This window comes from Myotis brandtii, unplaced genomic scaffold, assembly GCF_000412655.1.
Source record: "Myotis brandtii unplaced genomic scaffold, ASM41265v1 scaffold165, whole genome shotgun sequence".
In the NCBI taxonomy this organism is placed as follows: domain Eukaryota; kingdom Metazoa; phylum Chordata; class Mammalia; order Chiroptera; family Vespertilionidae; genus Myotis; species Myotis brandtii.
Window position 1 is genome coordinate 2604019 of NW_005356042.1, and position 22735 is coordinate 2626753.

At 52.3% G+C, this 22735-nt stretch overlaps 1 protein-coding gene across 1 annotated transcript in view; it reads left to right on the forward strand.

Annotated features, from left to right (window-relative positions):
- The window catches only part of PEPD (peptidase D), a 226226-nt gene that overhangs the window by 149736 nt on the left and 53755 nt on the right, over positions 1-22735 (forward strand). The window contains exons 11-12 of the mRNA XM_005862666.2: positions 2893-2968; positions 4431-4477. Coding sequence (XP_005862728.1) covers positions 2893-2968; positions 4431-4477 — 123 coding nt within the window. The remainder of the gene's footprint in view (positions 1-2892; positions 2969-4430; positions 4478-22735) is intronic.

Genomic DNA, 22735 nt, shown 5'->3' on the forward strand with positions numbered 1-22735 from the left:
AATTTCCGGAGGATGAGGCCCAGAAACCAGGATTTTAAAAAGATTCCCAGGTGATTCTAATGTGCAGCCAAGGTTGAGAACCACTGCTCTAGACGGACTGGGAACAGAGAGCCGCTTAGCCTGTATGGGAGGTGGAGGGAGCCTTCCTCCACCTGGAGAAAAGTGCCTTTCTGTGGGAGCTGGAGGATGAAAGGTCACCGAAAAGGCACTGGCCAGCTCCAGGCAGAGGCGCCCTCTGTGGGGGAGAGGGGGTGGGGCCTGGAGAGCCTCAGGAGTCACCTTGTAGTTTTAACTCCATCCTGAGGACATCTAGAGGGCACTGAAGGTTTTGAGCAAGGAAAAGCAAGGTCAGGTTTGCATTTTCTAAAGCTCTGCCCTGTCGGGGAGCAGACAGCCTGGAGGCTTGGAGGCCAGCAGAGGCAGGAGAGGTTGTGCAGGCTGGAGGGAGTGAGGTCTGGATGGAGAGAAACCGAGGGTCTGAGAGAGGTGGTGGTGGATTGACAGTCCGTGGTCATCAGCTGGATGTGGGAGCAATGCACAGACCAGAGGGAGGTGTCTGGGAGGATGTTGGTTAAGTTTTAAGCTGTGATTGAGATGGGGCACACGGATGGGTGGGAGTTTCTGTCACTGAGCTGGAGGCGCCTGGGGGACCTGTGCCAGAGGGGCTATAGGAGCTGGGAGAGAGGAGGGGCAGCGGGGCAGGGACGGGAGGGCCTGTCAGGGACATGAGGAGGGGTGCCAGGGGTGGCACTTCCTCTGGAGTCACTGATGACTCTGGGTTTGGCAACTGGGGTGAGAGGGCAGCTGGCAGAGCGTGGGGCAGGGCGGAGGGAGAAGAGGGGAGGGGAAGAGGAGGGGAGGAGATGAGGAAGAGGTTCCAGGTAAGCCAAAGGCTGCTCCCACTCCTCTCCCAAGGCAAGCACTGTTTCTGTTCCCTTTCCAGAACTGTGGCTGGGTAGTGGGGGGTAAAGCTTGGCGAGAGGAGGAGGAAGTAAGCGAGTGGTCATGGAGCTTTCAGTAATAGGGACCCGGTGGATGGAGGGGTTGAGGCTGGGAGCTGAGCCCAGGTGTGTGTGGGAAGAGGGGCTGAGCCTCACCTGGAAGAGGACACTCCTTCCCTTGTGAGAGGGGAGGGAGGAGGGCATGAAGGGGCACGGGAAGGTTTGATTGTTTGAATAAGAGGTGAAAGTGTACCCAACTGCTGGCTTCTGTGTTCTCCAAGTAGATGAGCTCGTTCATCTTCTGAGAAGGGGAGGGAGACACTGAGCTGGGGAGGGGGGAGATCTTAGCAAGGTGGAGAACGTTTAAGTAGGCCTCCTGCATGCCCCTTGCAACTCATGGCAGAATTGGGGCCAGGTGGAGGCTGTGGGACTGGAGACAGAGCTACTGTGCCAACCACTCCCAGGCAGGATTTCCCTGCAGCCCCTGTGGTCCTGGAACAGCTATCACAGGCACGGGCTCTGGTTTGACTCTCATGGAGGTTTGGCTAAGCCTGTGTGGATAGGTGGGCACAAGGCCTAGAGGTCTAAATTGTTGGGAGGAAGGATGGACCAGGGATCTACGCTGAATAGAGAGGCAGAGGGCCAGAGGCATCACAGCGAGGCCCACTCCCACTTACCAGTTCCTCCGGCTGGTGCGCGCAGGGCAGCAGTGGGGAACAATACACCAGGGCTGCTAGGTCATCCTGTGAGTGGGTTTGGATCTCAGGAGCCGAGCTGCTCACCCGAGTCCTGTCCATGGCTCTGGACCCTCACCCTCCGGAACCCAGGAACATGCGTCCTATTCCCCAGGCGGGGTGCTCCCAGCAGCCCGGTACAGGCACCTTTATGATGGTAAAGAGCAGACTTTCAGGTTCACTGTCTGCCCCTCCAGGAAGAAAGCAGGTCCATTTGGAAGAAGCTTCAGTGGGCTTGGGGTTGGCCTTTGCTCCATTTCTCTCTGGCTTTGCTGCTCTTGAGGGCCTTGAGTGTGTTCCCTTGGAAAGAGGCAGAGGTGGCTTTGTTGCAGGTGGTCACTCTGAGTCACAGTGCAGGAGGCCATGAGGGATGGCTGAGGACTCTGCTCCTCATGACTGGCCCAGCTGCCACTCGATGCCCGGACCTGCGGTTGCTTGTTTGACATGGTGGAGGTAGAAAGCAAGCATTTATTTAGCTTCTCCGTGTGAGTCTTACCTAGGGATGAGATTGATTGCGAAGACCAGAAACCTAACCATATTTGGGCAAATGAATATGAGTTTATTGTGAGGACTCCCTGGAGTCCAGTTGCAGGAAGTACATTGGGTCTCTAGTGGTCAGCAGGGTCTCTTGGTTGCGCCTCCTGCTCCACATGTACCCTCTCCCTTGCTGTCTCCCCTTGTCTGCTCCTCATCCTGCTTCTCTCTGCAGACGCTCTTCCCACACTCACTCCTGCACCATGCCGCCCCTCCCGCCCTGCCCCAGTCTCGGGCGGGTCTGACCCACATGGTATTTCTGGGCTGCCCGGGAAGGAGAGACCTCTTCAGCCAACTGGGCAGAGCCCTGGGAGGCACACACTTCAGATCCAGGTCTAACAGCCTCGCCATGTAGATTTTTCCTCATTTTTATGGATGAGGAAACTGGGTCTCTGGGCTTCTTCTACCACCCACAGCAGCTTCCAGATCTTGGAACTAGAAACACCTGCGCACTCGAGGCTGGCATTAGGTGAGGACGGGCAATGCTTAGTGTAGCTTTCCCTCCTGCAGTTTGGTGACCCACCCAGCCGCCAGGCAGCCCATTTGCAGCCTAACTGGGCATGACCTGGCCCTGTGATCCTTCCCAGGTTGTGCGGTTGTGGCAGCCCCAGGTCTCCCTGGAGGGGTCCAGCCACTCCTGCTGAAAGTCACTGACTCTCCCTCTGTTTTTTCCCTCCCTGAAGCCGGGTCTTTAAGACGGACATGGAGCTGGAGGTTTTGCGCTACACCAATAGGATCTCCAGCGAGGCCCACCGGGAGGTAAGCAGGGCCCCGCTTGTCGGAACGCTGTCTGGTTGGGCTGGGCGAGCTGCATTGCTCTGTGTGGGGCCAGAGGGCGGCGTCAAGATGGACGGTCTCAGGGCAGCTGCAGTCCCGAGTGCCAGCGGAGCAGGCAGGAAATGTCGATTCAGCCAGTCTCTTTTCTGTTCCCCAGTGGAGACAGGGCAGGGACAGCAGAGGTTAAGGCACCCACCCCCAAGAATTTACCAGCAAGAAGTCCTTACGTCCTGGGGGCTGGAGCTTTCCTTCCTGGTATTCCTAAAGGCCCAGCTCCTTTCAAAGAATCTTTTGTTCTCACCCAGGGTCCAAGCACACTTATTACTGTCCTCCCGTTAACCATCCTCACAGGTCCTTTCCCAAACCTTCCCACTTTACCTGAGGATCGAGAGCAAATAAGGAAGTGACGGTCAGGGTGATGGGATAGCCTGGTGCCTGCTTGGTGACAGTCACAGCTTTGTGTCAGGAGACAGACAAGGGTCATTTGTGGGCAACAGAATCTTTTGTCTGAATTCATTTTCTCTGTTTTTTTTACATTTTACTTTTCAATTATAGTTTTCATTCATTATTATTTTGTATTAGTTTCAGGTGTACCACTTAGTGGTTAGATAGTCCTACATTTTACCAGTACCCACTGGCACCGTGCAGAGTTACTGCAATATTATTGACTGAACTCCCTATGCTGTACTTAACATTCCTGTGACTATTTTGTAAACACCGGTCTTTTCAATCCCTTCGCCTTTTCCACTCAGTCCCCGAACCCCCTCCCCTCTGGCAAATCAGTCTGTTCTCTGTATCTATGAGTCTGTTTCAGTTTTTGTTTGTTCGTTTCTTTTGTTCATTAGATTCCATATAGAAGTAAAATCATATGGTATCTGTCTTTGACTTATTTCACTGAGCATCATACCCTCTAGGTCCATCCGTGCTGTTGCATATGGTAAACTTTCATTCTTTCTAACGGATGGCCAAGTAATGTTCCACTGTAAAAATGCACCACAACTTTTTTAGCCACTCATCTATTGATGGGCACTTGGGTTGCTTCCATGTCTTGTAAATAACGCTGCAATGAACGTGGGGGCGCATATATTCTTTTAATGGCAGTTAAACAAAGGAAACCTTGTAGGTTAGTGGTCGTAGCTCTCTGAGTGTTACATGTTCACAGATGTCTTGATCAAATCTTACCTGCCATCAGCCCGCTGCAGATCTGTGCTGGGTATTGATCGGCTTCCGAGTGGAGGTGCGCCAGAGTGGTTAAATAAGCTGTGTAGCTTTTGGAGCTTTAAAAACGTTCTGATTTATCCCATTTTTGCACCATTGTGTGCACATAACGTTCTTTTCTTTTTTTGAAGAAGAGATTCTTTTGAAAAAGTGCTATCCCTTGTTTATCAGGCAGTGCCACTTCTCTCCTTAATACAAATGTCTTTGCTTAATATCCACCCTCCAGGTGATGAAAGCTGTAAAAGTGGGAATGAAAGAATATGAGCTGGAAAGGTAAGCTGCTGTGCCTCTCTGGGTAAAGATTAAAATGTAAAAACAGTAATTTATGTTCCCTGAGCAAATAGCAGATGAGGTGCCTCAGTGCCACAGCAGATTGAATGGGGACTATGAGCAGGGCTTGGGCACCGTGGGCAGAGGCCTTCTCCGACTGTGGCCACTTTGCTGGCGCTTGGTAGAGTGTTTGATGGTAATGGTCTGTGATTACTTCTGAGGCTGCTTTAGTGCCTCATCATTTCACTCCCTGGACTTTGTTTGTGCAATTTGCAGGAAACTTTACCAAAGAGCTGCTATTGTGACTCTGAAGGGCGCTGTTGAAACAGCCTGTCATTTACGTGTAAACACGGTCATTATGCCTGCTGCTAGGACAATGGGGTCTCAGGTTGGCTAAGTGGCTCATAAAGTGTTCTGAAGAGCTCCACTGGCCTTGGCCTGCCTGTGCAGTGCAGGCTTCCTGGGGCTGCCCCGCCATGTGGGTGTGGCCTGCCCAGTCCTCACCTGCTCCAGGGCCTGGGCTCAGCATGCTGCTGCCAGTGGCATGAGGAATCCCTTGGTCAGACCCAAACTGCTCCAAGGGCTCCTTCCACCCATGTCCTGGGTCACCCACCAGTGACTGTACCATCTGGAAGCTCCCCTGGGGAGAGGGAGGGAGAAGCTGCCATTCCCCCCCTACACCCATCACATAGTAGGAAGTCCACGTTTCCCCCTCTGTGACATAGTAGGAAATCCATGTTTCATTTCTGCCCCAGTTCCTGGCACAGAGCTTCTAAAACCCTAGAATTCCCCCAGTGACAGAGTCTGTTGTTCATAACTAGAGGCCCAGTGCATGAATTTGTGCATAGGTCGGGTCCAGCTGGCCCAACCCAATGGGGCTGATGGGGGCCAGGCCAGCCAGGGGGAGGGGCCACCCAGCCCCGCCCTCAATCGGGGTTGGGGGGGCTGATTGGGAGTGGGGCCGGTCAAGGGGAGGGGCCACAGGCGGTTGGGGGGTACCAATCGGGGCCTCCATTGGGCCGGTTGGCCACCGCAGTGCACATCATAGGTACTGGTTGTTTGGGTCGTTCCTTCATTCCAGTCGCTTGGCTTTTATGTAGATAAGCCCCTTTCAGCCACACCTGAGTTTATGCTAATGAAGTGCTAGTGACTGGGAGAGAGGCTGCAGATTGAGTTCTGACCAGTGATTTTTTTCAGTTGTGCCTCCGTATGGAACCTCTATAAAAACTTTGACCCACAGGGTTGGTGAGTGCAGTGGAGATGCTGGGAGGAGTGCTCCTAGAGGGCATCTAAGCGCCACACCCCTGGCCCCATACCTAGCCCTGTGCATCCGTTCCATCTGGCTCATCCTGAGTTGTAATCTTTATAAGGAAGTGGTAATAGTATATGAAGCGCTTCCCTGAGTTCTGTGAGCCGTTCTGGCAAATTATCCCAAAGAGGAGGTCATTGGAACCCCAGATTTAAAGCCAGTCAGTCAGAAGTACGAGAGGCCTGGACCTGTTATGTCTGAAGCGGGGATATTCTTGTGGGATTGAGACCTTAACTCTGGCAGTTAGCGTCAGAAGTAAGGGGTAGGACACCAGTTGGTTCCCACAGAGAATTGGAGAGTGGGTGGTTGGAAAACCCACACATTTGGTGTCAGAAGTGTTGTGAGTACAGAAAAAAGAGTATTACCTTTTACCCTCAGCCCCCGTCCCGATCCTGGACTGCCTTTCCTACCTGGCCTTAGAGCTTGGCGCTGCCTCCCCTTGCGCACCTCGCAGGGCCCAAGTCTGCCTGGGGCGCCCTCAGGGCCTGCGCTGCTCCCATGTCCCTCTCCCAGCCTTTCTGGCCTGCCCGCTTTGTCAGTGCTGGGTGAGGGCGAGGTGCAGACGGAGTCAGCGGTGGACAGCAAGGGCATTAATGGTCACCATCACATGGCTTGGGAGTAGGTGTCTTTTTCAAAGTCTAACCCTGAAAGGAGTCCTGAGCAGGGAACCTCTGGGTTTCTCTCCTCTTCCCCTGGGGGGATGGAGCAAGTGCTTCATCGGGGACCCAGGAGGATGGGGAAGGGCAGGCAGAGCGCCAGCCTTGGCCTCCCTGTGGTCTGCTACAGTGCAGTATCTGCTCAGGATTCCCAGTGTCCTCAACCCCAAGGATCTGGGGCAGGAAGAGGTCCGCCCGCTACCAGGGAAGTGGGGGGTGGGGGGGGCAGGGGTCTCTGAGATTGGCACTGTCCCAGGAATCTGGTCTCATCTTAATTGGCCTATAGTGACCCACAGCTGATGCCCCAGTGTGGAGCCCTGCCGTCCACTGCAGCTGGCCGCCGTGTGCCCTATGCTGCAGGGAGCTGAGCTCCAGAGGTGACTCTTAGGAGGGGCCTGAGCTTTCTCCCGCACCGTGTCCCAGAGCCCAACCCTGCTGCAGCCAGACAGGCCTGCATGTGAGCTCTGGGTCAGGGGCCTGTGGGAATACTTCTTCCAACTCCTTACCCTCCACCCCCTCAAGGTAATGCCAGTCTTTTTTTTTTACCTTTTAGTAGGAAACGGCAAATACTGCTGCCGCCCCCAGAATAGTGTAATGAACCTCAAAGTCCCCACCAGGACTTTTGTTTAGTTTAGTTTTGTTGGAATATTTGAGACCAAATCCCAGGTATGTCATTTCTCCTGTAAATGCATCAGTGGGCGGCTCAGTTGATGACGATATCTTTTTCCTTTACATAACCACCTTGTCATTATCACATCTAACTACGTTAGCAGTAGATCCTCAATATTACGAATATCTAGTCCGTATTGGGCCAAAACTATCTTTTTTTAGTTGGTTTGTTCAAGTCAGGATCCTAAGTCTGTGAGTTGCATTTGGCTGTTGTTTGAAGGTTGGCTGTTGTTTGAAGGAGGGTCCCTTTTAAGGCCAAGCCCTGGGAGAATACTTTGTCTTCAAACCGCTCAGCCTCTACCCCCTCCCCCATTCCTGGACTCAACTCACTGCTGCTGCCTCTGGATCCAGGGCAGCTTTCAGAGAAATGAGATCGTGGCCAAAAGCAGCTGCCCTGAGGTGCTGCGAGGCATTAATTCAGCCCGATGTGCCAGGTGTGTGCACCGAGGGGCACCTGCTGTGCCTGTGCCCAGCTGTGGCCGGTCATGGGAGACACAGAGGGGAAGCGGTGCCTGCCCTCCGAGCCACGATCTGAGGGTCCCTGAGAGCTGAGAGCAGGGGGCTCCCGGGGTAGAGGGTGATGGAGTTGGGGACTGCTCTGGGGAAAAGCTGAAGTAGAGATGATAAGAGCAAGAGACAGGCTGTTCCTGAAGGACAGGTGGGTGGGGTGACCTTTTCAGACAGGGTGTCACCCCCTGAAGATGGTAGGTTGTGCTGGGACATTGTCACATCCTGGGGTGTCCCTGGCCCTGTGCGGTGGCACATTGCTCTGTCGCTGCCGAGTGCTGGGTCAGTTTTGTGGTCTCTGTCCTTGGGAGCCTGGAGGCTGCTTCTTGGAGGCTCCACCTCATTTCCCTGCAGTGTCTGCCCCACAACTGGTGGCAGGACACACATGTGCGTGGGTTGGATGGATGGACAAGAGAAAGAATAAAATGTCCTGAGCTAGTTTCCTGCTGTCGTCTGTGCCCCTGTGAACGCGCCTTTTCTTGACCAGGTGAAGAATATAAAACCTCATCCGAAGCGCTAGTTCCCCACGGGGTGCGGCCCTTTGAGCGCAGGCTGCACTGATCCCTGGGTTAGAAGAGTGTGCCTAGAACCTGCTGGACATTCTCCCGGGGGCATGGCCACCCCAGCCCCAGAGCGGGGCACCGGGCAAGAAGGGCAGGGACTCCTGCGGGTCGGGACTGGAGCGAGGGTGGGGGTCGGGGAAGGCGGGCAGGAGACGGGCTGGCGTTCCCCACAGTGGGCACACCGCCACCGGCACAGGGTGTTCAGACTCACTCAGACATGCTGGCTACCAGGAGATCACTTCTAAGATTTACGCTTTTAAAAATTTTATTACTGAAAGTTTGTTATAAAATCTTGAGGGCATGTTAAAAAAAAAGAGTGAGCTGATGGCAGTTATTAAGACACCTCCTCCTTCGTGCTGTGCCTGTGAGTGGGGTTTCAGAGGGAATGAAAATCACTTTCCACAGTTGAGGTGCAGTAAATTGTGTTAAACCAATAAGACATTAATGTTTGGGTAAATCGGGCGCTAACAGCATCTGACTGCAGGCCCAATCAGGCAGGCCATTCTGCCGCTCATATTATTTAATGTTAGTGGCGTAACCAGCTTGTAGCCGGCTGGCATGGGGCTGGCAGCTGAATCAATTACCTGCAAACACTAATTTAGAGCATGCTCAATTGGCTGTGTAAGCAGGTCCCGGTTCACATTTGCCACAAGGAGATTAATAACTTGATGTTTTTGACAGCCTGGGACCTTAATTGAAATTACGCTCCTTCTCTCCAAGCTGTGAATGGGGCATTTCGGCCCTTCCCTGACAGCTCCTATGGGGATTGTGTGAGTCGTTTGAAAGGCAGAGGGACTGTGAGGTGTGCTGGGGACAGCATGGCATTGTCCTCCTCCCCGAGCTGGGATCCTTCTTGGCAAACACCCCAGGCCCATCTGGAGACCATCGCATGGCCTGGCCTTGGCTCTGTTCCGGCCCAGGCAGCAGCCCACGGGACGCCTCCCGCTGCCTTTCAGTCCGTTAATGAAGAACTTGCCCAGCTGTGCTCCTGGGGGATCAAAGTCTCCTTGCCTTTTCCTGCCCTTTGGTCCGATGGAGCGAGTCATGATTCTGTGTGTTCTTGTGCCCGCTGGACCCTGATTGGGGGTGGGGTATAGAGACCCAGCCTGGGGGTTTCTTCCAACAAAGACCACTGCTAGACACACCACACACACACCTCTCACCCATACCACATGTTATAAACATTACCCACACAGACACATGCACACCCCACACACACCACATACACTCATTCGCCATACATATTCACACACACCACTCACATACCCCTCACACACTACACATACATTTACACACAACACCTACCACATGCATCACACCACACACAATAAACACCTGCACCCCACACATACACTCATTCTCCATACATATTCATACACACTACTCACATTCCCTTCACACACTACACACGCACCATATACAATGCCTGCCACACACACCTACCACATATATCACACCACACACACATAAGCACCCTCTACACATATGTACCCCACACATACCACACCACTCACATACCTCTTACACACACATTCCTCAAAACAATACACAACACCTATTACATACTAGTACACCACACACACCACACATGTACAATACATACATACACACCACACACATACCACTCACCCCATTCACACACTCACACATACCACATCACTCACACGCTCCGCGCACTCACACATCATATGCACACAACACGCACACACTCCACCCAAGCCACGCGGTGCTGGGTCAGGTGGTTGGTCTCTCACTTCACCCACTCCAGGCAGCAGGTTGCAGAGCCCTTGCTGTGTTCTTGTTGAACAAGGCCTTCTTTTTCTTTTTTGAGGATTACAAAACTTAACTCCAGTCAGCATAATTGGAAGGTGGGAGAGTTAAAGGAAACCCACAACCCCACTGGGCCCTGGTGATTATGGCTGCGGAAGGCACAGGCAGTTGAGGCAGACAAGCTGCTTCTGTCTGCCCCCCCCTCCCCCCCAAGGCCTTGCCCTGCACGGTTGACACGCTTATCCCTCACTCTACTCCACCCCCCCCCCCATCAGACTGACTGCATCTCCAGCTGCCTCTCAGCTTAGCACCCTCTTCTTCCACCAGTTGGTCCCTCCTGGAGCCCTGTCAGCACTGAAGGACCATCTCTCAGATGCTTGGGCCCTTCTCACTCTGGGTCTTGCCTGGAGCTCTCCCTGCGGGGCATGCTGGTCATACATGTCCCTGACCACAGCCCTCATGGGTCGTGCAGAGGATCCAGTTTTCATTGATGACGGACATCCGCAAGAGGCTCTCATCTCCCTCCTTCCTGGAGGTTCTGGAGATGTACAGCCAGCTCCCAGCCACCTGGGAGTGGTCAGCCTGGGCAGTCCTGGGCACCAGTGAGGCGCCCTCAGTTACCTGTCCCCATGAAAGTGCTAGAGTTTTATATGGGGCCTTTGGGGGCTTTGGGGCCTCTGAGACCCACACCCCTGGGTAAGAACAGATGTGATAGGCCCTTCTCTGTGGGCCTGGTCACTGTCCGTGGGCAATGCCCTGTGACCTCCATCGCAGATACAGCCTCTCTCCGTTGGCCACTTTGAGGGATGAGCTGTGGCATGGCTCATTCAGAAAGGGCCCTGATGCCCTGGCCCATGTGGCTTAGATGGTTGGGCGTCGTCCCGTACGCTGGAAGGTTGCCAGTTCGATTCCTGGTCAGGGTACATGCCCACGTGTGGGCTCCTTCCCTGGTAGGGGGTGTGCAGGAGGCAGCTGATAGAGGTTTAGCTCTCACATCGATGTTCCTCTCTCTCCCTCTCCCTTGCCCTGCTTCTCTCTCTAAAAATCAACTAGAAATCCTATAAAAAATAAACAAAAAGGGGCCCCCAAGACCCCAGGTCTGGGTGTGGTGAAAGCCGCTCTTTGCCTGTGGTGTGAGCTGGTGCAGGTTTCCTGCCAGCGCTTCCTGGACTGTTGGAGACAGGCCACACGTTGCCTACCACGGGAGGGCTTAGGAAACCCCCATCTGCCAGGAAGGCAGCCCGAGTCCTGCACCCGCCGGCCACACCTCAGTGAGCTGAGCCCTTTCAAAGAGCCTGGGTCGCCTCGGGTGGGCAATTCCTTGGAGTTCAGAGGAGGCTGCACCACCCCATACTAGCAGAACTGTCCCGGGTGCCCACCAGGCCTGCTCTGTCCACACCACCTGGCATGAGGGAAGGGAGTTGCTCTCTCCAAGAAGTTTGGCAGAGCCTGGTGTTGGAGAGTGTAGCTGGGGCCTCGGTGGTGGAGAGGCTGTGGGACTCTGGCTCAAAGCAAGGATAGCTGTTTGCCTCTAAGAGTAATTGAGAAATGGGCACATTTAGGGTACAAACCAGCCTGGCATCCAGCCAGAAAGTGAGCAGAGAACCAGGGGGAAGGGCTTCCTGCAAATAGGTACCTGGTCAACGCAGCTGTTGAGGACAAAGCCAATGGAAACTTTCTTCTCCAGTGCCAGAGGGTTGCCCTCGAGAGAATCCTGAGTGACAGTGGTGCCATATGGCATCGTAATGATTTGACTCTAGTGTTTTATCTTTGAGCCTGATTCTGACTGTTGATTTCCAGTAAGTATTTACCACCAGTTTAAGGAAGGAGTGTGTTTTCTCTGGCTTGCTAGGAGGTTTTCTTAGGAAAGGATGTTGAATTTTATCAGCTGCCTTTTTGGCATCTCCCGTGTGTGTGTGTGTGTGTGTGTGTGTGTGTGTGTGTGTGTGTGTGTGTGTTTTAAGCAATTTAAAAAACTTTGTATTTTAGAACAGTTTTAGATCACAGAAAGGTAAAAGGAATACTAGACAGCTCCCACATGCCCTGCACCCATATTCCCCTACTGTTAACAATCTTATGATGCATTTGTCACAACTCATGAACTGTATCAGTACATTGTTATTATCTGAAGTCCACACTTCATTCCAGTTTCCTTAGCTTTCACTTAATGTCCTTTTTTCTGTTCCAGGTGCCATGCATTACATTTGTCCTGTGCCCTTAGGCTCCTCTTGGCTGTGACAGTTTCTTGCTTTCCTTGCTTTTGGTGATCTTGACAGTTTTCAGGAATACTGGTCGTGTATTTGGTAGACTGTCCTTCCATTTTAGTTTTTACGATGTTTTTCCACCTAACCCCTGTCTCCGTACTGTCATCTTCAGAAGGAAGTCGCTGCACAGCCTGCACATAAGGAGTGGGGTTACGCTCTGTCTCCCCCGGGGAGGGGGAACTATACACACTATTGGCTCTTCTTCCCCATTTATTTATATAGTCAACCATTTATTTACTTATATCTATGTAGATATATATTTTATACTTTGGATTGTAATTTGATATTATGCTATTTATTTTGTTGCTCAAATCACCCCAGCTTTGGTCACTGGGGACTTTCATTTGGCTCCTGTGTCCCTCTGACATCCCCTTCTCCCCCGCATCATTTTGCCTTTTGAGCACATCCTTACTTTCTGCCACCACCAAATGCTCCAGGCTCATCTTGTCTATTCCCCACTCCAGCCCTAGAATCAGCCATTTCTCTGAGGAGCCCTGGTTCCTTCTATTGGAGAATGGTATTAGACACCAAGATTGGGGGCTGGTATACCTGAGGTGAATTTCATGACCAGACTTCTTGGTGTGTGGCCAGCATGGCTTCCATGGCACACACTCTCCTTTGTCTTGGTGGATTACTATTTTAACAAACTGCAGGATTGAAATGGAGGGGCAGTGTACCCTAGTGGTTAGAGCATGGTCTCTACTAGAGACTGGTGTCCTGAGTTTGAGTCCCAGTTCTGCCACTTGCTGTGCCTCAGTTTCCTCATTGGAAAAAGGATAATGTAGCACTTCATAGATGGTTAGGAGGATTTGGTGAATTAATGTATGGACAGTGTATAGAACAGGGCCGATGACATCTAGTAAGCATTATAAATGATTGCTTTGTTGTTCATACTAGCATTTTATGTAGACTCAAATAGGGGATTGAGCTATACATTTTAAACTCTCTTTGCCATATTTTGAGATCATGATGGGAAACTCTCCACAATGTTATGTTTTCCAGAACAATTTAGAAAGCATAGGTCTGTCTGTTCCTTGAGGATCTGAAGAGGTCCTTTGATCCCAGCAGAAATTGTGTCTTTGGGGAGAATGTCTTTAGTAACGTTCCAGATTTTCCTGGGGGATTGTTGTAATCTGACTCCATCCTCTTAGCGTCAAAACAGTACATTTTCCTGGAAGTTTTTATTTTCAGCAAGAATTTTAAACTTATTAGAATGGAGTTATTTTATTTTCTAAAGTACCTCCTCTTTATCTGTTATTGTGTTTCCTTTCTCATTCCTAATATTATGTGTCTGTGTTCTTTCATTATAGCTTAGCATTGCCAGGCTTATATCAGTTTTGTTGGTCTTTTCATAAAATCAGCTTTTAAATAAGCATTTATCAGCTCTGCTGCTTGTCTGCTTCATAGATTCCCTGTTTTATTAACTCCTTTCTCCTCCCGTCCTGACCTTGTTTTGAACCTCTGTCTTTTACTTAATTGAATCTTCACTTATTTTCATTCTTTTGCAAGAGATGAGTTTTGCTAATTCATTTTCTAATGCTGCCTCGACCACATCCTGAGAAGTTTGGATTGATTTGATATTTGACCTGAGGAGTGAACTAAGAACATTTCTTCCAATTCCCAGATAGACGTGGTTGTTTAACTGCCTTGGTTAACTTTTTGTTGTTAGTTTCTGGCTTTGTCACCACTGTAGTTAGAGAATGTAGTGTATGTAAATCTTTTCATAATTTTGAGATTTTTTTTTCTTTGTGGCCTATTTAGAAATGTTTTTGCCAGTATTTCATGGAATAAAATTAAACATTTATTGTTTTATTTTTAGAGCACATACTTTGGTGTACCTTAACCAGTTAACTGCCATGCGTCCAAAACGGAAGCCATCCCTCTACACGTCACAATATTTTGAATTGAATTTAAAAATCAATTTACAATGAATATTATAAAAATAAATATATTACAATTCGGGTGTTCTTGGATATTTTCAGCTGAAAATTCTCACGAAAAATGATTTTAAAATTGGTCAGGGCTGCCACTTAAGGAAAACATTTTTTTTAATAGATGCGCATGACGTGTGGGGAAGGTCCGCCGCTTACGTCTACAGACGTTTATGGCGTACAATGGGTTAAATCATGTTCCTTATCCTATTCCAGTCATCTGCCTCCTCTCTTTGTTTTGTACATTTACTCCAGTATTAGGAGAGGTGGTTTTGTGCATCCCTCTTTGTGATTCCCAATAGATTTTTGTTTTATTCATTTCCATACCAAGTTGTTTGAAGCATTCAGGTTATGATCATTACATCTTCATTGTGCATTTTATCTGTTTACAGTTTACACGAATGAACCCCTTTTGACCTAACTAACCCTTGTGCCTGGAATCTGGCTTTATTAAATGTTCTTTTCGTTGCATCTTTCCTGGTGCACCTTGCTTACTCCTCTGTTTTCGACTTTGTTTGCTGGGGACAGTTCCCTTGTTCCAAACCGAGCGCCTCCCAGCGCTGAGCGAGCCTGTGGTGGCATTTGTCGTGAGGACCAGCATGCTGGCCTCTCGCCCGCAGTCCCGCGTGGTGCTTTCTGGTTTCTGTTCTGCCTTTCTGGCTTTTAAGCTTTTGTGTCGTCAGCAAGTTGGTGAAGTTTCCTTTGTTCTCTTTTATATACATTCCATTTTTGTTGTAGAATTACTTTTAAATTAAGAAAATACGAGCTGTATTTCTCTACATTTCCTATCTTTGTTAAAAAGTTAGGTTATTGATTTCTCACTTTGAAAAGTTAGAAGTTTAGCATGGTTTTACTCTTCTTCTCCTCCTCTGTCTTCCAGTTTTTTATTGAATAACTTCTCTTTCCATCAGTTTCAACATTTGCGTTGTTTTAGAATCATTTTAGTAGCAGTTATTTAGAGGTAGCCCTGTCTTCCTGGGTCCAGTGCGGACCCCTGAGTTGTACAGTGTTTGCCTTTCCTCCAATGCAGCGATTTGCAGCCTTTTCCGTCTCACGGCACACATGCACTAATTACTAAAGTTCTGCGGCACACCAAAAATGTATTCTATTTTTTGCTGACCTGACAAAAAAATTCAGTATAATTTTGACTCATTCACACCAGACAGCTATTGTTGTATTGTCTGTTGTCATTTTTTTTTATTTGACAATCTAAGGGGAAAGAGGTCAGTGCCCCTGACTGAATAGTCAGGTATTGCATGTTTTACGAATTCTTGCGGCAGGCACACCAGGGTGCCTGCTACGGCTCATGGTTGAAAATCCCTGCTCTGATGCTTCGCTTTGACCTTGCACGTTGAGAGTCCTTTTGTTGCTGCCTACATGAAGGATGGCTTCACTGGGAGTTGAATCTTTGTTCAGTGAAACTATTCCCTCCATTGTTGCTGGGGATCTTAGGCAAATTCTCTTCATTCTTTTTTCTAGGGAACTTTTTTGTTTCCTTGCCTTGATGTTTAGAGAATTCTTTCTTTATTCTTGAGAGTAACAGGATTTTCTGAGGATCTCTCTCCGTACTTTGGACAGCGAAATCCTGCCAGCCTCAAAGCCGGGGAAGTGGCCCAGGTGAAGATGGCCCCTTGAGAACGGGTGTGAGCTGGGTGGTGTTAACTCAAAGTTCTTTAGCCCAGCGGTCGCTAACCTTTCGGACCTCACGGGCCACCACAGACCACCGGTTGGCGACTGTTGCTTTAGCCAGTAGGCGGTGCTGCGGAGGGCCATACACCTCAGGTGGCCAGACTCAGATCAGGTGCATTCTGACTAGGCCAGTGACGGGTAGAGCAAAGCAGTCACACCTGACAACAGACCAGATGAGGTGAAGGAGGACACAGGTAACAGGTCCAGGATGTTAGCCACAGCCTGTGGAGGCAGGAACAGCTTGGCCACCAGCGAGACTGGTCTGCCCACAGAGGACAGGCTAGCCACAGTGGCCACTTGTACACCTGAGTGGGAATGTCACACGCTGTGTTTCCTGTCTGTTATCCCACTGGCCACTCCCTGGGGGCAAGCATGTATCCTCTTGGGCCGTGTTATCGGAGACTGTGATATAATTATCATGTCTCCCTGACAGATTCCACTCCCAGTCTCTCTGTGGCTCCCTCTCAGTTACAGGATCAAGTGTGGTGACTCGCTGGGGGACAGAAGCTGTGCAGACAGGCTTGGGGTTGCCCCTGCGAGCTCCCATTATGGTCTAGGAACTGGCTCTTTAGTCAGAACAATGACACCTTTCTTTGCCGTGGAGCCTTTTCTTTTCTTTTGAAAAAAAATATTTTTATTGATTTCAGAGAGGAAAGGAGAGGGAGAGAGAGACACAAACATCAGTGATGAAAGAGAATCATTGATCGACTGCCTCCTGCATGCCCCACGCTGGGGATCGAGCCTGTAACCTGGGCATGTGCCCTGTCCAGGAATCAAACCGCTACCTCCTGGTTCATAGGCCGACGCTCAACCATTGAGTCACACAGCTGGGCTTGGAGCTTTCTTTTAAATTCCTTTTTTAGCCCTGGCCAGTGTGGCTCAGTGTTGGCCCGCACACCAAAGGGTCTCATGTTCGATTCCCAGTCAGGGGCACATACCTGAGTTGCAGGTTCATTCTCTGGCCCTGGTTGGGGTGTGTGTGGGAGGCAACCAATTTACCTGTCTCTCTCACATCAATGTTTCTCTCTGTCTCTCTCTCTCTCTTCCCCTCCCTCTCCCTCTCCCCATCCCTCTCTCCCACCCTCTCTCTAAAAATCAATGGGAAAAATATCCTCAGGTGGGAATTAACAACAATAAAAATAATTCTTATTCCACATGTTCTGGATCCCCTAGATGCCTGCTCCAAGCTCTTTTCTCTTCTCTCATAATTCTCCCTTGTGCATCAGTGGAGTTCTCAAGCTGACTTCCCGTCACTCCCTCACACTGGCTCTGCTGCCCACCGATTGCGCCCGTTTTATAACCTGGTCACACCTTTCACCTTAGAGAGCCCTTTCCCATCGTGGCTTGTTCCGTGTGCTGTCCGTCCTCATGGACCCTGTGAAACATGGGCTAGAGACCCTCCTTACGTTTCCTCCCATTTCCCACCAGGAGGCTTGTTCTGGCTCCTTCTGCACGCGGACTCAGCGCTGTCTCATCATCCCCAAGATGCAGGGTACTGTTGAAATTGCTCAGGCCCAGAAAGGGCAGGAGAGTTTGGGCTTCCTGTGGACTCACTGTGCAAGGGGAGCCACCCAGAGGAGCTGAGGAGGTGGGGGTGTGAGCCACACCTGGGGTGCGCAGGCAGCTTCCCCACAATGGGTTCCCTGCTTTGGCCACAGCCCATCAGATGGTCTGCCTTCCCCTGGGGTCCCTCTGGGTCTCCAGAAGCTTCTGTCAGGGTAAGGACTTGGTGTGTGTGTGTATGTGAGGGGGACCCCTGAGGTTCCCACTTCTCAGTCCCCAGGAGGAATTTTCTAGCAAGACAAAGGCCAGAGGCCATAGACTGGTAGCCTCTGGGCTGTTTCCAGTGCACAGGCCATGGCGTTTTTGGCCCATGCAGTGGGGGTTTTTCGTTTGTTCTGAGTCAGTAATTAAAAATCGGGAGGCTTTTCCCAGAAAGTGAAATAGTAACCTGGGGCTGGTTTCTACAGAGCATCAGCCGGGGAGCTGAGTACAAGCTTTGGGGCACCTGGCACAGGTCCCACTCCTCCCTGCCGCCTCCCTGGCACTGAGGCAGACCTTTTAATCACCCTTTCATCCCTCTCATGCCATTTGTAGTTGAGAAAGATTTCTCATACCAGTGCTTTATCAAAAGAGAGGGAAATAAAGATGATTTAAGGGTCATGCAGTTCAGGAAGAATGGGAGAGCCATGGGGAAGACCGCTTCTCATGCCCCACCCCCCTGTTCCCTGCCAGGTGCCCTGCGTCTCGGCTGGCCCTGGCCTCACTCCCACTCTGGAATGGCCTTTCCACTTTTCCTACACCCCCTCCCCCAGGGAACCCTGTGCAGATGGGAGGGGTAGGAGGAGGGTGTGGACCAGGTGCCGTCTCAGAGGGGAACCTGTCCAGTTTGGTTCTGACCCGCAGCGGGCCCAGCGTCTAGTGAGGAATTCTGTAGGAGCCGTTACTCGGTTTGGCTCCCAGAGCAGGTTTGGTGCCGGTTTTTAGAAAATTCTCATTCAGACCTGTTACATTCTGGTGCAGAATAATGTTCCCTGTGGGAGCAATTATTCTGGGCTGGGAGTTTTCCCTCCTAACTCTGAATTCTGTAGGTGTTGTGGAGGGTTTAATCTCGGAACTCTGAAAACCCGTTTCCATGTCTGCCAACAGGCATGTCTGCTCCTGAAGCCTGGAGGTAATTTGTGATGGAACCACAGAGAAAGTTTCCCACTCAGAGGCCCCGGCGCAGGCTCCACTGGGGCTGCTGTGAAGTCAGGCTTGAGCCCCACACAAGCCTCCTGGCCAGGCCAGCCTCTGCCTGTGCCCTGGCCCCCTTGGTCCATGGTGTGGAGGATGGGTGGTATGGGCCTTCGAGCTTCCTCCAGCAGTTGGCAAAGGGCAGGCCACAGTCCCAGCCATGGCCTCCCCACAGCTGCCCCCGAGCAGGGTGAGGAACGGTACAGGATCAGGGTGGTGGTCAGGAGATGGGCCCTGGCTGCTCTGCCCACTTAGCTCTCACGTGGATATGAGACTCCCCACACCCTGAGCTTGAGGCTCAGAAGAGATGAGGATGCCCAGGGAGCCAGGCTGCTGATGGCTGTGGGCACGTCCGGTGTTGGTCGCAGGCCTCAGGCCAGGGGTCTGGGCGAGCATGTTGTCACTGTGTAGTGTCCTGGGACCCTTCTAGGCCCCTAGCACTGCCGTGCCCCATGGTCTCCTCCTGTCCTCTGCTTCTCTGAGCAGAATGAGATGATGGCCTCTTCCCTTGGGTGAGGCCTTGGCTCCAAGGCCGGCCTCTCTCTGCTCCAGCCCCTACAGGAGCCTGGCAGGGGGGCTGCAGGAAATGGGTCTGGGTCTTGGTACTGCTGCTCACAGACCCAGCCGTGTTCATGTTGATTCCATCATTTTGTTAGAAAAGCCAGTTCTGCAGCCCCGGAGCACCGGGGCGTGCACCTCCTCACGCTGTGCGGTAGTGCCCTCCTGGGCTGCCCTCTGTGAGTGTGCCACACACAGTGCCAGCCCAGTGGTCAGCACTGTGATAGCAGTTTGGGGCCCCATTTGTGAGTGGCAGTTGCTGACCTATTCTGGGTCTGGGTCTGGGCCTGGGTCAGGGTCTGGGTCTGGGATGGGCCTGTGCCATGCCACGACCTTCAGGAGCAGCACTGTGGCCAGCTCAGGTGTCTCTCCTGGGCACCCTGGCTAGGGCCAGGTGCACGATAGCATCTCTAGCCTGGGGTGTCTAGGGCTTGGCGGAGGGCCCTGCCTGTCCAGCCCTCCCACACCGTAGATGCCTGGTGGCCGTAGGGTCAGGGTCTGGTGGCTTTGTATTTGCTGTTTTACTTTGTCTTGCTTTCATCCCAGTAGGAGAAGTGGGGTTTGACTTTTCTTCTTCCTGGACCTCGGCTGGTGGCTGTGGAGATGAGCCAACTAGTGGGTGGGCCCTGCCCCGTTGGGTGTTGAGTAGGTCTATGGCTGTGGGTGGGCCCTGCCCCGTTGGGTGTTGAGTAGGTCTTTTGGGGGGCAGGCGGCCTTTAGAAAAGTGGTACCAGCTACAGGACTGGGAAAGGGGTACCTTCTGGATGCACAGTTTGCAAACGGGGTACCTCCTTGCTCCCATTAGCCACAGACACTGGTCTGTGTCCCAGGAGCCCTCGGCAACATTCTGCTAAGAGGTAGGAGGGGCTTGACCATGACCTAGGCAGCTGGTGCTGGCTGAAGCTGGACAAGTGTCACTATCCCACAGGTGAAAAGACGCACGAAAGAGTGCCCAGGTGCCCGAGTGAGTCTGGGACCCCGGCTGCTAGCAGGACCCATCTAATGAGAAGGTGCTTTGCTCCCCAGTGTGGGGTTATTCAGAATAGGCTCCAAGCACTCGATATATTTTCAGCATGAGCTGGAGTCTTTGAACCATTTATCTTGGCAGCTCTTCTTGAAACTGGGGAAAGATGGAAATTCATCTAGGTGCTGAGAAAGGAGCCTGGGAGAAAAAAGTGTCTGGTGCTGTCGTGATGGGTGGTGTGCCTGGAGATAGTGCTGGTGGCTCAGGGATCAAACAGCTGAGCAATAGCTTCCCAGGAAGGACTCGGGGAATTCTAAGTAGGTAATGAGGAGTGACTTTCTTTTGATTTACAGCAAGACTTGGCCATCAATCTGTAATCCTTTGAAGAGGACAGAAATGAATCTCCGAGAGGCTGCGGTCTGGATGCCTCGCACTGGCAGTCCTCCCTGGGGGATGGGGGGCCTAGGGACAGTCTGGGTGGGCGTCTGCCTCTCTGCCAAGAGGGCCCAGACCTCCCCTGGCAGGTGAAAGGGTAGGACCCAGTGGGTAAAGAGAAGTGGGCGGCAGAGCCAGTCTCAGTAAGGTGCCCCTCAGGTTTCTGCAAGCTGAAGTCACTTGACCAGCTTTGGGTGGCGAGTGAATGGAGATGCCAGCAGGGGGCCAGTGAGGAGGCTGCTGTGGGGCCAAGCGGGGCAGCTGGGCTGTGGGAGGAGAGGGTAGGGTGGAGGAGGAGTTTGGAACTGGAGCTGAGGACTTGCTGATGCACTGAATGTTGAGGGTGAAGGAAGAGGAGGAATGGTGATGAGTCCCAGGCTTCTGACTCGGCCACCGGGTGGTGTTGGCCGTGCTCTGCCGACCCTGTCACGCTTCCCCCAACGTTCCCTTATAGGCGGGTGTGGCACTGTGTTCTCCTACCGCTTACTTCTTTCTCTCCTGCTTCCTGCCTCCCACTCACTGTGTTTCCTGCCTAAAGTGCAGAGGCTCTGCCTTTGGGCTGTGTTTTTATGAGAATGGGCAAGAGACCCCCAGGACCCTGGCACTGCACTTGGGGCTGGCTGTATTTCATGTTCCACCTTGAATGTGTGTGCGGTGTGCATACTCGTTAAGCAGGCCCCTTCATTCATTCTGCCTGCCTGTGGGGACGGACACACACACACACACACACAACACACACAGAGAGAGAGAGAGAGAGAGAGAGAGAGTTAGTTATGTGCACGGTGGTTAAGCAGGCCCCCTCGCTCTGCCTGCCCGGGGGCACATGGGGTGTTTGTGTGTGTGTGGGGGGGGGGTGCACACTGATTAAGCAGGCCCCCTCACTCTTGTCTGCCTGGGGGCACATGGGATGTGTTTGTGTGTGTCGGGGGGTGTGCACGCTGTTTAAGCAGTCCCCTTCACTCTACCTGCCGGAGGGCACATGGGGTGTTTGTGTGGGGGGGGGATGTGCGCGCTTGTTAAGCAGGCCCCCTCGCTCTGCCTGCCCGGGGGCACATGGGGTGTTTGTGTGGGGGGGGGATGTGCGCGCTTGTTAAGCAGGCCCCCTCGCTCTGCCTGCCCGGGGGCACATGGGGTGTTTGTGTGGGGGGGGGATGTGCGCGCTTGTTAAGCAGGCCCCCTCGCTCTGCCTGCCCGGGGGCACATGGGGTGTTTGTGTGGGGGGGGGATGTGCGCGCTTGTTAAGCAGGCCCCCTCACTCTGCCTGGCCGGGGGCACATGGGGTGTTTGTGTGTATGTAGGGGGGTGCACACTGGGTAAGCAGGCTCCCTCACTCTGCCCGCCTGAGAGTCCACAGGCCCAGCCCTGGCGGTCAGTCCCCTTAGGCCCTGAGCAGGCGGCAGAGGAGCCGGGCCGGGAGATGGAGTGGTCTCATGACACCATCAGGGACAGGGCAAAAACGTGTGGTCCCATCCAGGTAGAGGAATGAGGAGCCGGGCAGGTTCTGGGATCTGGGAAATGACAGGTCAGGAGCATGTGCAGACAGGAAGGTGGTGGTTTTGAAAGAGGGCACAGGGGCAGTGGCGACTGAGCAGTTCTTGGCCCAGCGTGTAAGACACAAAACCCCTGAGGCCAGGCAGGTTCCCTCAGTCAGACCACTCCTCTGTCAGCCCCTGTGTTTTGTTCAGCAAGCATTTATCAGGCGCCTACTGTATGCCAGACCCGGTTCCGAGCTCTGCAGATGCAGCAGTGTAGGAGAGGCCCTGCTCCCGTGGAGCGCAGTTCTGGGGGAGAGAGGCGCCAACAGCAGTGCCCGCAGGCCTTCCCTGAGATCAGACCACACGCCAGGCCGCCTGGGCCCTGCCCACTACTGCAGTCAAGTGAGGTACCACCCACTTCATCCTCATGGCCACCCTCTGGGCCTAGGGACTACTGTTACGCTCCTTTTATAGGCAAGGAAAGTGAGGAGCCAAACAGCTAAGTAACTTGGCCAAGGTCACACCATTGGCAAGTGAGGGAGCCAGGATTTGAACCCTGGCCATCAGCCCTCTCTCCCACGTTCCTCACTGCTCTGTCCTGGGGACCTTGTGTGATGGAAAGGGCCCGCCTTTATCAACCTCGCAGTTATAGTTGTACAGTGTAGGGTACCAGAAGGCATGGTTGTCTTTGGGGAAAGTTCTGGTTTTAAAAACAGCTATAAAAATACAGGACAA